This window comes from Lactuca virosa, chromosome 7 (genome assembly GCF_052849685.1).
Source record: "Lactuca virosa cultivar CGN04683 chromosome 7, Lactuca_virosa_CGN04683_v6, whole genome shotgun sequence".
Taxonomy (NCBI): Eukaryota; Viridiplantae; Streptophyta; class Magnoliopsida; order Asterales; family Asteraceae; genus Lactuca; species Lactuca virosa.
In genome coordinates this window covers 283152612-283170314 of record NC_136432.1, presented here as the reverse complement: position 1 = coordinate 283170314, position 17703 = coordinate 283152612, and the positions used below count along the sequence as shown (strand labels likewise).

General features: G+C 37.9%; 1 protein-coding gene across 1 annotated transcript in view; it reads right to left on the bottom strand.

Moving 5' to 3' along the window:
- Positions 1–16708: 16708 nt before the first annotated feature.
- The window catches only part of HEMC (hydroxymethylbilane synthase), a 2029-nt gene continuing 1034 nt past the window's right edge, over positions 16709–17703 (bottom strand). The window contains exons 2-5 of the mRNA XM_079060963.1: positions 17650–17703; positions 17363–17569; positions 17079–17256; positions 16709–16983 (exon numbers count right to left, since the gene is read on the bottom strand). The exon at positions 17650–17703 is cut by the window's right edge and continues 352 nt beyond it. Of these exons, the coding sequence (XP_078917089.1) occupies positions 16871–16983; positions 17079–17256; positions 17363–17569; positions 17650–17703 (552 nt within the window). The 3' untranslated portion in view covers positions 16709–16870. The remainder of the gene's footprint in view (positions 16984–17078; positions 17257–17362; positions 17570–17649) is intronic.

Here is a 17703-nt window from a genome sequence, read left to right as displayed (position 1 = left end):
TTTCATCCCTATATAAACCCTTCTTCTTCCCCAAAATCACTTTATGCTTTCTGAACATTGAATCTTCCCTCTCAAACTCCTTCAAGCACTCTGTTTTCTACTCTTTCTCTCAAGCTCCTACAATGGTGAAATCCGGTGTATCTAAGAAACAATCCAAGGCATCTGGATCAGTGAACCCTACTGGTTCAGACTCTCCTACGATTGCTTCAAGCAACTTCAGAGCTGTGTTCGAAGACGATTCATCCTACAATGCTCCGATCAAGCTGATGATCAAGTTTCTGAAGAATCATCCCCTGTTTGGCCCCTTCGATGCTTTCACAGATGTTGTCCCAATCTCAACCCTATTCAAATGTGCTTTTTCAGCCTATCGACCAATCGAAAACTCACAAGAAGTTCATCTTAACCTGGTTAACGATTCTTTGGTCATTCTGTCCAAAGAAAAGTTTCTTTCTGCCATTAACCTCCTTGTTCATCCCTCCATCAAGATTTTCACCCCATCCATGGCGGACGTTACTTCTGCACTTTACCAAATGGGATATCAGAAGAAGATTAAAGGGATTGGGGAATTCAAGAAAAACCAACTGCCTGCGGTCTGGCAATTTGTTTGCCACTTCGTCATCCGCAGTCTATCCGGCAGAACCGGAGGCACGGTCAATATGGGACTCAAACTTCTGGAGCTGGTGTGGAGTATCTTCACAGGTCATGACGTGAACTATGGGCAGATCCTATGGGGCGACTTTCTTCAATACATTCCCAAGGAGAGCCCAAGGGAGAACCCAACCGAACTCACTTTCGCAAGGTTCTGGTCCCTCTGCATTTCAGACCTCCATGCGGATGCAGGGATCAACATGGGCAGTGACATCAATTTCTTTGTCACCAAGGATCTCAAAAGGTACAACCCCTCATCTGATCAATCTATTTTTGGACCAATTCGAAGACTTCCTACCCACATTCTTTCCACTCTTGGTCTTGAGACTTCTGATGTCTCAGATCATATTGAGGCTATGGAAGGTATTGCCCCATACCTTCCTACCCCGCCTCTTCAAAATCCATCCGCAATCATTAACCCTGAAGATACCGCAGTCCCTTCTTCCACTACTCTCTCCAATCTTTCTCAAAGAAGAAAGAAATTGGCCACCAAGAAGAAACATAGAACTCCCAAGAAGGATGCATCCAAACCAACCGCACCCTCCAAGAAACGCAAAACTAAACCTACCGCAACCACACATGACAGTGATTCAGATGAGGATGCGCAACCCATTGCCGTCCTTAAGAAACGAAAAACCAATCCCACTGGCCAAATGCGTGACCGGACCAATACTGAAGCCTCTCAAAAGGCTCCGGTAGTCCTTGGGGTGGCCGCAGACCCATTCAACACCACTATCCTTTTCCAATTAGACTCAGAAAGTGAGTCTGACTCACCACATCGTGGAGACTCCCCCCCAGTTCACTCCCACGAGGATGACACTGGTGCACGCCCTAAGGTCTCCAGGGCTTCCCGACTGCATTTCTTTTCTTCTGAGGAGTTGCACTCCATCCTATTGAACGTAACCCAAACACTTCAAACACCTCCCCAACCGCAGGGCACTTCTTCCGCCCTAGCCAGAACTGATCCGAGGCCAAACTTGACTACGGGTCAAGGAGACCAAGGAAGCTCAGGAAATCCTACTCTTCTTACATCCGCAGCAGGTGGTTTAGGCACGGTGAGCACAAATGTGCAAGGATCCGTGAACCCGAAGGACACTTCGGTGCGATTCCAAGGATTTGACGGGGATGAATCAAATGACTCATGGTTGAACTACACTCCGGTGACTGAGTCAGACATCAAGAAATATGCCGCTTTCCGTAGGGCATTCCAAGCACGCAAGGAACAACAGATCAAGCAACAACAAAAAAGGAACAAGAAATCCAGTTAGTGGCAAAGTATTGGGCAGATGCAATCAATAATGCCAATACCGTAGCCACCATTCAGAAGGTTCAAGATTGCATGACCGAGATGGCTGAGACACTCCTCAAAGCTCAAGCAACAGGTGAAGGTGCAGGCCCCTCCAGAGTAACTCCAACTCCAAATCCGATTCCAACTCCAACAGTTCATGAATCACAAGACGAAGGAACCGCAACATAAGTCAGTTCTGCTCCCACCTTCGGTCTTGATGATGATGATATTCAGGAGGTAAATAAGCCCAGTCCTTCTGATGACGACCTTATGATGTTCGATGAAGAAGAGGAATCCAGTGGCTCTCACCATTCCACTTCAAAACCCAAAGAAAAGAAGAAGAAGAAGAAGAATGTTGTCACAAGAAAAGAATTTCTGAGCTTACAAGCAAAAGTTGATCAAATTCTAGCTGCGGTCAAGCCAACTCAACCGCAACCAGAAGACACCCCCGGACCGCAGTCATTAATCGAACGGATAGAGCGCTTGGAAATGCGTGAGCGATTGGCTGCTGAGAGAATTTATCTCAAAGTTGAAATGGGAATCCGGTCCCTTGACAACAATCGACAAGCCGATCACAAGGACTTCATGGCTGCTGCGGAACGCCTCATCTCTGAGGTGACCGCAATCAAGAAAGATCTCCAAGCAGCCATTGCGGATCAAGCCACACAGTCTCAAAAATTGATAGCTGAGACTCACACTGCGTATGAGTCCACTATCTCAGTTCTTCAAGCCACAATCAATAGACTGCAATGATCTCTGTCCTCCAACTTCCATGGTCCCGAGATTCTTCAGCTCACCAAGGAAATTCATAGACTGCTCTTTAACTCCACCATTCCCAATAATCAACAGTTGGCCGATGCCCTTAAAGCTCAATTTCAAGAAGTTTTTGCCAAAGTTGATGGCCTTCGACAATGGCTTGAGGAAGCTCCTGGGTTGCATTCCTCAAGAGGGGGAAGTGAAGAAGAAGTCCATCATTCAAATCACTCCATCTCACAGCATCAAAGTCCCCCCATCATCATTACAGAAAAAAAATCCTACACCGCAACCCTCACCACAACCATCTCATCATACTCCACCTCATAACACTCCACCTCAAGAGGAGATCAATCCTGAGAAACCAGAGACTCCCCCTCACTTCAAAAACCTGGTTGATCACATGTCCTCTCCAAGCTCAACTGACTCTCCTGCCACCACCCAAAGGAAAAAAGATTGGAAGGCAGCTAAACTTGCGGAGCTCATATGGAGAGAATGCGGTTTTGACACCATCATGGACGAATCCTTGATAAACTCTTGGATCAATCCTCACCGCAGACTGCTGGATGAAGATTACAGACCTCACCTCACCTATGTTGAACCCCCTTCGGATGGCTACTGGGATGTTCCAATCTCCCCTAATGCCAAATACTTCACAGTGTTTGAGCAATTCGACCGCAGCCTTCCAGACCACAAAACACTGCCAATGGAATTTGAGAGACTTAGTCTTTTTTATGCTAAGCATGCCTCTCCTATTGAGAAAATATGGTCTAACGATAGACCATCAGCAGTCAAGAACTACAAGATTCGGAAGTTTATGAAGGCTGACTTCATCCAGTACACCCTCACTAGAAGGGAACACGACTATGTTCGCACCCAAGCTGACTTCCCCTTTATGAATCCGGAAGAAGTTTTTCTCATAGCTAAGGTGTTTCAGAACAAGTCGGAGAAGCATCCGAAGATGAAGATTGCGCTTGAAAGGGCTAATACTTTCTTGAAGGAAACTGTTTGCGATTTTGCTAAAATCGATGCAGACATCTACCCCACCATTGCCAAGAAATTTGATCTGCCACCACTCGACCCTGCACCAATGCCTACCGAAGGCTATCAAGAAAGATCCTTAGGTGCAACCAACTTTCCTGAACTTGGAGTCATTTTCAAAAGGAAGATCGATAATGTCAAATACTTCATTCCTATGACTGCCATGCATCGCCTCACCAGGAAGCAACTTGATATCTGCCGAACCGCAGTTGAAAAATCGAAGCACATTACTGCAGAAGTCAAGTTCGAGATTTTAAGGAGAATCATCTGGTTGGAAAACATCAGGAAGTTTTCGTCCTCGAAGTATGCTGCGGCAGACAACTCCGGATAATGCTCCTGCATCTTCGCCTCCGGCTCCCAAGTCCACTCGGATCCCCTCCGATGCTCCCATTGTACCTTTACCAAAGGTACTTCCTTGTTTCGTAGAACCTTCACTTTCCTCTCTAGAACGGCCACTGGCCTCTCCACGTAATTCAGGCGCTCGTCGAGCTGTATATCTTCCAAAGACACCACTGCCTCCTCATCTAATATGCACTTCCTCAACTGTGAAACATGGAAAGTGTCGTGGATCTGACTAAGCTCCTCCCAGAGATCTAGTCTATATGCCACTTTTGCAACCCTGGCAAAACACTACAAAATCCCATGTGTTGGGTTATGAGCATTCTAACACTCCTAAGTGTACATGCAACCCTAAATACCTTGGATCTATGTTTTCTCTATTATACATACAATTATGAACATCCAAGGTATTATCCTAATCTAGCATACAAAATAATAAATATAACAAGATAGAATACATACCTCTTTGATGTAGAATGTCTTCATGAAGCTTGAGTGCCTAGTGCCCCAAGTGTGACACCTCAAATGGTTCACACAACACCAAATACACTTGGAATAACTTGAGAGAAACTTGAACACTCCTTGAAATCGTCTAGCCCTCACACTCACACATTAGTGCACGATTTCTTGAGCCATGGGATTATTTTATATGGTGGCTATTATGGTTACACCATGTAACTCATAACTTTACCCATTCCTTATGCTCCATGGATTTTAACCTCCATGGAGTATCCATGGGTCACCCCATGGACTTAGTCCAACATAAGGAATCTTGGATCACAAGCCCACATATATAAGAATGAATGATTTACACAATCAACCCATATATTTAATTAGTCTCCTTTTGATCACTTAATTAATTTCAAATTAATTCTTGATCAATACTAATTAAATAACCTTATTAATATATTAGAACTTATAATATATTAACCAACCTTAAGTGTTATTTCTCTCATTATAGTCTATCCAAATGCATGATGCCATGCAACCCAAATGGACCATGCCGGGTCGGGTCAAGTCTTACCAATTATAGTTATGGACTTAGACATTAATCCAACAGTCTCCCACTTGGATAAGTCTAAAACTATTATTGCGTATGACTTCAGGAACCGATCAGCAATCGTAGCTCTCAAAAGCTTCTGTCGAACTCTGACCTTGTCGATGAACTCTGATCTTTGTCAATGACTTGTCCATTAGATAAGGGATCATATATTCCTCCATTCTAGATATCATATGGACTGAGACATGGATTATCAATCATTCTCTCTGTCCATTTGTTGTTTCCCGATTTCCGATTCATGATGACTGACTGATTGAACAAATCAAATCAGTCCTGGCTTGGCCAAGCACTCACATGTATCATCTTTAAATCATCGAGGGGCCCACAGATATCGCTTTTATCCCGAAGGTAAAAGGAATGGATAAACTTCGACTCATATGGCTTGTTCTACTACTTGTTGAATCATACACAAAGGCACGTTTTATAACATCGAGTTACCAATGCGTTTTCGTGCAATCAATGTATAACCAACTCATAGTAACAACTCATATCTCTAGGTTTGAAGAATATAAGATATTATCGTCTCATGATCACTCGTGATAAAATACATGAAGTGATTCAAATGAGCGCGGGTTGAATCCAATACTCAGAACTTTAGTCCTTCACTTGACTCACACATCCATGTGAACAAGTAATTAGTCTTGATTTTCCAATGCTTGAAAGTTCTCATTCATCATACTATTCAACTTGCATGATTCCAAGTTTCGGTCCAATTGAAACTTGGGTGATGAGGAACTTTCCTGATTTGGTAAATTTAGACACTACCACAAATAAAAGAATCAAATCCATTTTCCAATATTGCTGTCAGTGGAATCATATAAGCAACTATTTTCCACAAATGCCATTGTAAGGATACTTCAAATAAATAAAAATTAAACAATTTTCTTTTATTTTAAAACTTTGCGGAAAAACTTATCCTTACAATCCACATGGAAAATTGTTGTTATCTATTCTTTAGCAATATATCATAACTTCTTAAGCAACTGCTCAAAATTCTGATGCGATCGAAATCCACCTTCGCGATCAGAATCAGCATATACTTCCTTTAAGATTTCTCTCTATTCTTTGATTCTTAAAACATCAACATGTGACCCAGTCACATCATGTAATGAGGATCTCAGAATAGAACTTAACAGAGTTAGATAATGGGCTCTACCTGATGTAGAGTCAAACTTATTGACTTTAACATCCTTAGGTAAATTTGGCAGCTTTGCAATCAACGCCCCTTCCTTTGGCAAAATAAACATATGGACCCTTTGGTAATGGGACTATCTCAGACTTAGCCTTTCTCTTTACCATTTGGTCAACCGGGTTGACTATGGCCAATCCCTTTCCATTGGGAAGAGAATGCTTTTTCTGGATTTCCAGTGTCACCATTGTCACTGTCCATAAAGTTTTTGGGAAGTTGATCTTCTAATCAAATTTTCTTTACTATCATTCCAAATCATTGCTGATTCAGCAGCACCAAGCAAATAGATATGATCATTAAGGTTCATGTCATAGTCTGTTTCATAGTAGTCCCAAGGGAACTCACTATGTGACTTAGAAAGTGATTGAACATCCAACTTTCTCAAGACTTTGACACCCAACTCTCCCGGCTTGTCAATATGTGACTTCATCTCTAAGATGTGATCACACATAGACCTTGCTTGCCATTAGGGCTTGAGTGACCTTGAACTTGTGGATAGGGAGAATAATTGGAGGAGGTGGAGGAAGAGAAGTATGACTTCCATGAGCCAAACTCGGGAAGTCATATTCATTAGGAAAGCTTGGTTTAGGAAGATCATTGTTGTCTAAACCAGACATCAACAATGGGAGAAATTCACGTAAAGTTGATTTAAGTCCTTAATATAACACCCAATATGATATATTAAGGCTAGGACCCAACAAACTATTTTATAACTTGGAAGAGGGATGCCGTAATCCAAGCTATAAAATATTTGAAGGTAGGTGAATGACGATTCACCAATTTCCACCAAGATAAACGAAATGTATTATTAGGTTTTAATTGGTTTTGAAACTCCTAGATTCTTTTGAGATTCATTGAACTTTTCATTAGCATGTTTCAATATCGAGTGTGCCCTTCAGGTTTTGTGACTGGGATGCCGAGGATCACAAAACAAGGTGTGAAGTAACCATGCAAATATACTTGGTACCCTTAATATTTACCCCTCAATCGATGTGCCGGTTAACCACACACGCTCCAACGATACTATGATAAACATTAAGTTACCCTTTGCCTACCTTGTTAAGTCCAGGTTAGTGTGCCGGTTAACCACACACGCTCCACTAACAGCTTAAACAAATTGCAAAGTGTAATTTCATGGATTAGCACCTTATTCACATTTTTCCTAAGTAACTAAGATTGGGAATTTATAAGTGTTTAGTTACTTAGTATTTATCATTATACTTATAATGAAGGGAGAATTATAGTCCTTGTCCTACCTGTTCGGCTAACGACCCTCCACCGGTCAAGAAAGCGGTGAGTGAGAGTGGACACCCATTAAACTGCCATTTTATAGGCAGTAACCTTATACCCCCCTTATAGACCGGCTTCGTGAATGAGGCCTACTAATGGTAAGACGACTTGCTCTTATACATATAATATATTAAACTTTTAATATTATAATAGTATAAGGGTGTATTTTAGACATTTAAAATACTTGGTGGTTTAATCTATTAATTAAACTAGACTTTTAATTTAATTAAACTCAAACCATATATTTATGGATTAATAATACTCTTTTAATTAAACGCTTTAATTAACTATTAATAAAGTCCATAAGAGTTAATTTGAACTATTCAACAAAACATCATAATTCCAATTATTAAACTCAAAATTAAAACCATTTAATTAATTGTTTAAGTTATGAATCCAAGAGTTTTAGAATTCAATTCTTTTTTTCATAAAAAACTTTTCTCAAATTCCAAAACTTGAGGGCAAGTTTTGTAATTTTTGAAAACCTTTGGATTCCATAACTTATGGAATTAATGGTGTTTTATGATGAAACTTTCCATGTTCCATAACTTAAGAACAAGTTATGGAATTCTTTAAAACATTAACACCAAATTTTGTAACTCCATAAAAACTTTGAATCAAATTTTTTTTTTTAAAAACTTTCATATCCATAACTTATGGAAGTTTCAAAAACCCTTAAGATCACAACTTTAAAAAAAACTTTTGAGCTCCAAAATTTTATGACAAAATTTGTAACCCCTTAAAACATTTAGATCAAACTTTTAAAACTAATAAAATAATCATATCATTTTATCTTTTACTAAATTTGACCTAATTCAACTCATATAACAAATGATTCAAATTTTACAAATAATTCGTTTTTCACAAAACAAGTAATTATCTTAAAATTTGACAAACGTCATGTTTTTTTTTTCCTTTTTTTTTCAACTTGAAAATAAAACATTTGCATCAATATAACAGAAAACAACCCATGGCCCTGATACCACTGTTGGGTTTTGAGCATTCTAACACTCTTATGGTGTACATGCAACCCTATAAACCTTGGATCTATGTTTTCTCTATTATACATACAAATATTAACTATTCCAAGGTTTCATCCTAACTAGCATATTATGAAGCACCTATGCTACAAAGTTCTAGTTAGATGACATACCTTTTGATGTAGCTTGATGTCTTCAAGCTTTAAGAGCTTAGCCCCAATAGTGTGGAAGCCTCAAATGGAATCAGAAATCACCAAAACACCTTGGAAGAACTTGAGAGAATATGTATGCACACTAAAATCGGCCCACTCTTATTTTCACACACTTGTACCAGTTTTGTGAGCCAAGGACCCCTTTATATATTATGGAGGATTAGGGTTACATCCATGTAAACCCTAATACCCATGACCTTTCATTTACATAGGATCCATGGGTTAAAAGCTCCATGGACCATCCATGAAAGCTTAGCCCAACCTAAATGAACTTGGCCCATTCCATATATATAAGAGTCCATATTTAATTAGTTCTTTTTGATCACTTAATTAATTCTAAATTAATTCTTGATCAATACTAATTAAATAATATGATTCCATATTAATATATTAGAACTTATAATATATTAATATAAATCATAAATATACTATTCTCAAAAGACTATCCATATAAATTGTGCCGGTGAAGTGCAACCCAAATGGACCATGTCGGGTCGGGTCAAGTACATACCAAATATAGTTATGGACTTAGACATTAATCCAACAATAACTTCTTCGTTATAAACCCGATTCCGACGATCTTTATATCCACGGAAAGGTGACGAGAAGCCCTACACTTCTAACAACTCAAACCTTTATTAAGACCTTCCGAACAAAAATCCATTTTCCACAAAAGCCCGAACTGACACTTTACCGAAATACCCCTAGGCTCCCAAAATACGAACGGAACACCCGGATCACTTCTAATGCATCACCCGCACCCAAATGGGCCTAGACCTTACCTTCCCAAGAGCCATAATCCTAATAATGACCGACCTTCGAGCCACAGCTTCAGACTAGGAGTCAATTCAGAACTGAGCGTTACAGGCATGCTCCAGTGTGGTGGTAGTTACACTTTCCACACTTCGGGAGAGTTCCAACATATCGACTTACAGGTGCTGGAGTGGCAGCTGTTCTGACGGCGTATACAGTAACCACTTGTTGCTCATGCGTGGGTTCTTGTGTCGTTCGCTCCTTCCTCTTGTTCCCCGACTTTCGTTTATAGTCCCTTCCCATTGTTGGCTCGGGAACGGGGACTACCACGCCATGGCGGACTCCATGGTCAATGAGTCGTTGGGCCAGGCGTTTGGCGCTATCGAAGGTAGTTGGGTTAGAAGACAGTACATCCCCTTGAATCGGGGTAGATAAACCCCAGATGTACCTTTCTATCTTCTTACTCTCCGGGGTAACCATCCCAGGGCATAGTGATGTCAGGTCGCTAAACCTGTCAGTGTAGGTCACTATGTCTGAGCCGACCATGGTATGCTCCCATAGCTCTTGTTCCAGCTTTTGAACTTCTCCCCTAGGGCAGTACTCTTCCAACATCATCTCTTTTAGGTTCTACCAACCTATCGAGTTAGCCACTGATAGGGCCAGTGACTTAACATGGCCATTCCACCATGTTAGGGCCCTGTCGGAGAAGGTGCAGACAGCAAACTTCACTTTGCTCCCTTCTGGGCACAGATAGATTTCGAAGACCGAATCTGTTTTCTCGAACCATCGCATCAGAGCAATGACTCCCCCATTTCCATTAAAGGATTTGGGTTTGCAGTTCATGAAGTCCTTATACGAACACTCCCGTGGGTAACTCCGGGGTTAGTTAGGTGGGTACCGCTACCAGCTCCACTGGTACCACTTGTACAGAATTGATTCATAACAGCTGTTACTGCGGCTGTTATCGCTGCTTGGAGAGCAGCAGGATCGAATTGTGGTGGTGGATTCCCTGTTGTGCTATTGGCTACGCGCCTTACAGGTCTACCGTGAGGCATCTTTTGCTAAAAAGAATACAAAGTGAGACGGAGATAAGTCTATAGCAGTGGTTATAAGCCGAAAGCTGAATGACTAAGTTATCCTAGTTCTGAGTGTATCTAGTTCTGACTTTCATAGGGTTCTGGAAAACAATGCATAATGGGAGTCTATATAAACTAAACTTTATGAATCAGAAGTTGCTATTCTCGAATGATTCTCTGTGAATTGAATATCCGTTACTGGCTGCATGAAAAAGGAATAATCCTACACATAGTGTGAGTAGTGTATTCACTAGCGCACTAAGTCAATTAAGGTTATTATTTATTAGTGTGACGCATAAGACGTTTTGGTTTCTTCGGCTGATCCCTCCTTGGAAAATTCTCAATGAATCTCTTCTTGTTCCTCCTTGACTCCTCTGTTGACTGCTATGATGGAGTGGTTACATCTATCTATGTTTGTCGTGCGAGAATGGAAATGTCTAAAGAATCTATGAGATCAAGTGAAACATTATGGGGTGATCCTTACCTGGTCCTCCTATAATTGCGCAATGTACACAAGTTGTATATAATTTAAGATTAAATAAACCTTCGAATAAGTGATCATACTCTAAAACCACAACCAAACAAGGAACAGGAAGTAGGGCATAGATCACAAATTCTAAGTCTATAAAATCTCAATTATATAAAACCTTGGGAGTATACACTCCGAAATTATAGACATACCAGAAGGGTCTTTTAAATTTTCACATAAGTTATTTATAGTGCCTAAATACTCCTATAATATTTTAATGAAATGAACTTGGTATGTTTTAAACTTATTGTTGTATTATAGTATCATAAAATACTCCTATATTATTTTAACTTTATGTTCTGATCTAGAATTCTCTCGTATATAGAGTTAGGTAAGTTTTAAGACTGTTGCAACACCACATCACTCCCAAACACATATTGGTCATATCTCAAATGAATATAGTTGATCAGGCTATATTGATCCCAGATATGATTACATAACTGTTCAGGTTTGACCGCAATGTCCAACCTTTAAATAATTATGTTCTGTTCTTCTTGTGATACTTGTTCTAGTATGTATATATGTATTCAGGTATGTATACTTTTATAAAATATTGTTATATCTTAAAATATACTTTTAGTCAGAGCACTTCGGCCCCATTGCATTTTTAGTTGTATATATTTTATAGGTTGATATACTTAATTCACTATAAACAATGCTCTGATACCAATCTGTCACACCCCCAAACCGGAACGACGGAAATGTTCGGGGGCGGAGGACATCATATGTAGTATCACAACACATGCATCATAGTAATCAAAGTAACAAACAACCGTTGAATTTATATTAAAGTGTTTACAGAGTATGTGATTCACAAAAGTTTGACTCCAAAAGTAAATAACAAAACAAGACATTAAGCTACTATGCTCCATCTTCTGAATCCCAGAGCGCGTACCTGTCTACTAGTTTCCTGAGAATACAAGTTATTTTGAAAGAGTAGATCAGCATTTAAGCTGGTGAGTTCATAAGTATTTAAGTGATGAAAAGTAAGTTCTTTAGAAAAAGTTCGCCCGTTCCTCCAGAAAATCCTATACTTTCTGATGTGATGAATGATAAGTAAAAATGTCTCTACAATTCCTTCTATGAGTACTAAATGGATACGAGTTATATAAAATCCAGAGTAAACAGACAATCGATTGTATGAATCTGCCCTAAGCCCACAACCAAACAAGGAACAGGAAGTAAGGCGGAAAGCACACATCCCATTGTTTGTTAGATCTTCATTTTATATAGCCCTGACATATTCATTTGGTACTTACGGAGTTAACTGTAATAGTTCTTTATATGTGATGAAAACATTCTTTAAGAAAATCATATATTTCCTTTAGTAAAATGGTAACCACAATAGTTCCTTCTAGAATCACTTAGTTTATACTAGCTATATATAATCTAATATCAAACAGACAGTTAAATGTATTAATCTGCCCTAAGTCCACAACCAAACAAGGAACAAGAAATGAGGCGGAAAACACATTTCCAATTGCCTGTCGGATATTAATTATATATAACCCTGATGTATAAACTAAGGTATTATAGAATTAACTACTAAAGGTCCTTTAAGTTATACTGGTTTAATAAGAAGTATTAAACCCCTTTTATAAATAAGTTTCTAGTTTCACTAACTCAATTGTGAAACATTATTTTTGGTAAAACGCTATTGTTTTCAGAAAGTACAATCAAAACTGTTTACCTTAAAAAGAATGATGTTTACCATAGAAAATCCTATATTTTCTATAAAAAACGACTGAATGTCCATGTTGTTCTAAGTTTGAAAAGCACAAGTATACTCCGTACACTTACTACAATGATGTATAGTTTTGTTGATATATTAAACCGAATAAAGACTTGGTTGCTCTGGATACCTGATACGACGATACTACCCTCCTATGATTACCTAATACATACGAGTTGCATATAACCGAGATCGAATAGACGGTTGAATGGGTAAATCTGCCCTAAGCCCACAACCAAACAAGGAACATGAAGTAAGGCAGAAAACACACATTCCACTGTCTATCAGACTTCAGTTCTATCTAACCCTAAAGTATACATTGGGTAATCACATAATTAGTGTCCTTTGAGATTTGTTCATGAAAAGCTTATTACTACGTAAATATATCGTTGTTATCTATCTGTGAGTTTTACGACCATACTAATTGGACCGGTTAACCCCGACGTATTGTAGACATCGAAAAGAATATGACATTTGTCACCCGCAGACCTGTCGGTCCGGCTGTAGCTAACAGCGAGGTGCGAGATTGTCAATCTCGTATACATCTATACACAAATTCACGCTCTCCCTCCAGGAGACTCTGGTCGTAAGGGTAGACTTTCGTTGGTACTTATATTAGTACTAGAAGACGTGTCTCACAAGCTGGATTAACGACTTTACAAGTAATAATGTGGAAAACCCTTTTTATATTTAACAGATAAGTTCATAAAAAGATCCTTTTGTTCTTTAAGTTAAACTTATTAAAGTTTATAAGCTTATATCATTTTTCTAATAAAAGTTTCGTATTCTAGCTACAGTTCATTGGTACAAAGACATAATAAGCAATTTATATTTTATAACACAACGATTCTTGTGTTATACTTGTATTCCCCCCCCCCCCCCTAAAAGCATTTGAAAACCATTTAAAAGTAGATTATAAGGGTATGAACTCACCTTATGTGGGTGATTCAATTGAAGATTCGAGTAAGGATGAGAAGTTCCACGAATGAAGTCCCGAGGCACAAACGAGTCCTAATTGACATATATTGATACATATATGTGTATAATTAGTGTTTAAAACAACTAACATGTAAGGGAAACAACCTTAGGAACTAGGAAACACTCTCAATGGAGTGTTAGAATAACATGTGATTGATCACTAGGAGTTCACGGCCAAACTCTTGGAGTTCACGGCCTTGGGAGGGTTTACGGCCCAAGATCCTTTGAAGGGTTTACGGCCCTTATGAAGGGTTTACGACCGTAAACCCTTCAAGATCTTGAAGATCTTGAAGATGGTGATGAAAGGTGATGAATCAAGGCTAGAACAAAGGGGTTGTTAAGCATGAACAAGTAAAGGATGAGATGCTTATGTTGTGGGAGTGAAATGAGAGCTTTCACTTGATGATACTTGAGAGAGAAAGGGTAGTTCACGGCCAAAAGGGGAAGAAGTGAAGGAAAAAGGGCAAAATCTCATATATATGCTAAGGGTTCACGGCTAGAAGAGTGTTCACGGCCGTGAACATGGTTTACGGCCGTGAACCTCATGTGTTGGATTTTCTGGTTCGGGTGCAGCCTTCTGATCTCGAGCTAATACTTCAAAACACTCAATCCTTAAGTGTACTAGGCTTAGAACTCATTAGAATGACCCTTAACAAGGCTAAGAGGCAATAGAATTAAGTCTGACTTTTGGTTGATTGGATTGACTTTACAAGATAGAAATTTACGGGTTGTCACACACCAACTCGTCGAGTCCCTCTCTTAAAATGAATAAATAAATAAGTTAAATGCATACCAGGAACCAGACGTTACATATAAATTGATTTTTCAAACACCCGTAAATCAATTTTCCACATTATTTTTTACCCTCAAAAATTAAATTTTCTTAACTCTTATAGATTTGGTTTTTTGAGCCTTAAAATTTGTTTTTTCACTTATCTTTTTTTTAAAGGTTATTTAAAATCTTTTGTTTTTCATTGCAATAAAAAATATGAACTTTCGCTTTTGGACCATGCCACTAGATTTCTCCTTTGACAAAGTGAAGATGTGAGATATTATGGCTCAATCTAATTATGATGAAGTGTTTTTTTCTTTTTTTCTTTTATTTTATTTTTGGATAAGAGAGATGTTTGGAATCATCCGCAATCCATAAGATTTCATTGTCACTTAGGTGCTGTTTGTTTTTTCTGAGGCAAAATATCTGCAGTCTGCGGACTACATCTGTAGACCTCTGCAGCAGAAGAGGTGGACCAAACGTCTGCAGTCTGAAAAAAGAAGACTGTTTGTTTTTTTAACATCTGCAGGCTACTAAAATAAACTAAAATCTAAATAAACTGATTTTTTTTTAAACTACAAAAGGATTTTTTAATATATTTATGACTTTGTTATAAATAATAAACAAATCTAAATCAACTTTTAGTATTATTGTATAAAAAGTGAAAATAAAAATGGTACAAATTAACGTACATATTTGAAAAAAACCAACAATTTTGGTTGTAAAGTTATGCCTAAACATTGTAATTAGGAATCAAAGAATTTGATATATAAATGAATGAAAATAAATTTCAATTTTTTCAATTAAATCAATTAAAAACGTGCCATAAATATTTTTTTTCTAAGAAATTGACGGTGCTTTATTAAATAATGTTTTATAAAATTTGGCACAAAAAATATAAGAATATATTTTTTTTTTCATATTTATATAACTAACTTCAACGACCATTATTGTAATAAACTTTTATTTATAAATTTGTCAAAAATATCATGTTTCTATCGTTGAACTTTTTTTTAGGTATTGTAACTTTTTTTTCAAATTGTTTATCACTAATAAAGTTGGAATAAATATAAATTCAAAAAAACTAAAATAAATAAATAAAGTATATGTGTTTTTTTAAGCTAGAAGATGCCTGAAGATGTTAGAAGACTTTGGTCCACATCTGCACCAAGAAGAGGGCGCGCAGACATTTTTAGGTCTGCAGTCTTCAAAAAAACAAACAGTCTGCGAAGGCTAATGTCTGCGCGTGGTCTGCGCCGCGCAGACAGAAGAGGCCAGAAAGATCTGCGGATAAAAAACAAACACCACCTTAAACCTTGGAGTTTTGGGTCATTGTCCTTTTGTTGCTTATTTTTAGAGGCTTTTGGTTTCGGGAGTATTGGGATCTTGAGATCTATCACTTGTTCGTTGAAGACAATTAATTTTGAAGATTGTTTGGTTTGTTCAAACATTATGATACCATAAGGTACTTTTGCTATTAGACATTTCTGATCAAAAAACGTATATGTCGCATGACATTCGATTTGAAGTTTTTATTTCCTTAACATATTATCTTTAATTTGAATAGTCTTATCTGTACTAGTTTTAGTTCATGAATGCATCAGGATCTTGTTATATGCTATGATATTAAGATCACTTTGGTACAAACAATTTTTTTGATGCATTCATTATACTTTGAAGATATTATTGAGGTATTTGATTTGAGTTTGAAGTTTCGTATTCAATGGTGTTTGAATGATTTGATATATCAGTGTTTTTTTTAAGACTCCAATGGTGTTTGAATGATTTGATATATCACAGTGTTTTTTTAAGACGGCTCAACCTTAAGAGACTTTTGGCACTACTTTTTGTTTGATTTCCGCCAAAGCTTGAAGGTTTATTTTTGTATAAAGATTTCCATTCCCTCTACGTATGAGAGATGGACATAGAAGGAAGTAAGAAAATTTTGAAAGATCTTATCATATTAAGGGACTTCACCTCCACATATGTTATCAAAAATGATTTTTTTCTTACTCTCCACAACTACTTTGGAGTAGCCTAATCTTTTTTACCACCTCTACATACCATACAACACAAAGAAAATTGCATTATGATTACCTTCAAAGAATACAAATCACAAATCTTGGAAACTCTATCCTTATATTACACAAATCATTCAAGAAAACTGGCATCCTACAACCCAAAACAACTCACCAGAACCTAACTGGAAATAAACCCGCATCCAAACTCCTCAACTATCAAAAAAACCGGGCCCCGCACGCGATAGTAGCTCCTCACCAGCATCCTTCCCCATCAACATCATATCTTCATACGCATACGCTCCTTTTCTTGAAGTTTCAAGCACTATTTTTTTTTTTTTAATAAAAACTTATTAGTAAGTTACCAAATCACATATATGTAAACATGGAATCAATTGTTTTTGTTTTTGATTTTATCACCTTTAGTGCCATCTGGCGAAGCTACCAATCCTCTAAAAAGACAATTTCCATCTTCGTCCCTACACGCATATCCAGCTATCGGTGTCCTACAAGATCCATCAAGTGTCAACAGAAAAGCCCTCTCGCATGCAACTGCTAATCTTGTTTCTTCATGATTCAGTTTCGCTATGTAATTCGCCTGCAAAGTGGGACCCACATTCACCATAACTATTCTTCATTACAAAAATATAATAATAATATAGATCGATCATAATTCACAAAGACATACATACATACATACATACCATTATATCATCATCACTTCTACAAGCAATCCCAATTGCACCTTGTGCAACAGCTGGAAGCATGTCATCAATGGAAAGAATTGAACTCACATGTTCAGTCATGCTTAATCGTTTCAATCCAGCTAAAGCTAATAATGTTGCTTGAACAACTCCATCGTTTAGTTTCTTTAACCTTGTTTGCACATTCCCTCTGAAATTCTCAAGCACCTGAAATTTTTTGATTTTTTTTTAATCAATATATATTCATAATAAAGATTAGATCTATCATCTATCTGTTATAAACTTACAGTGAGTGATGGATATCTGTGAAGTAGTTGAGATTTCCTTCGAAGTGATGCAGT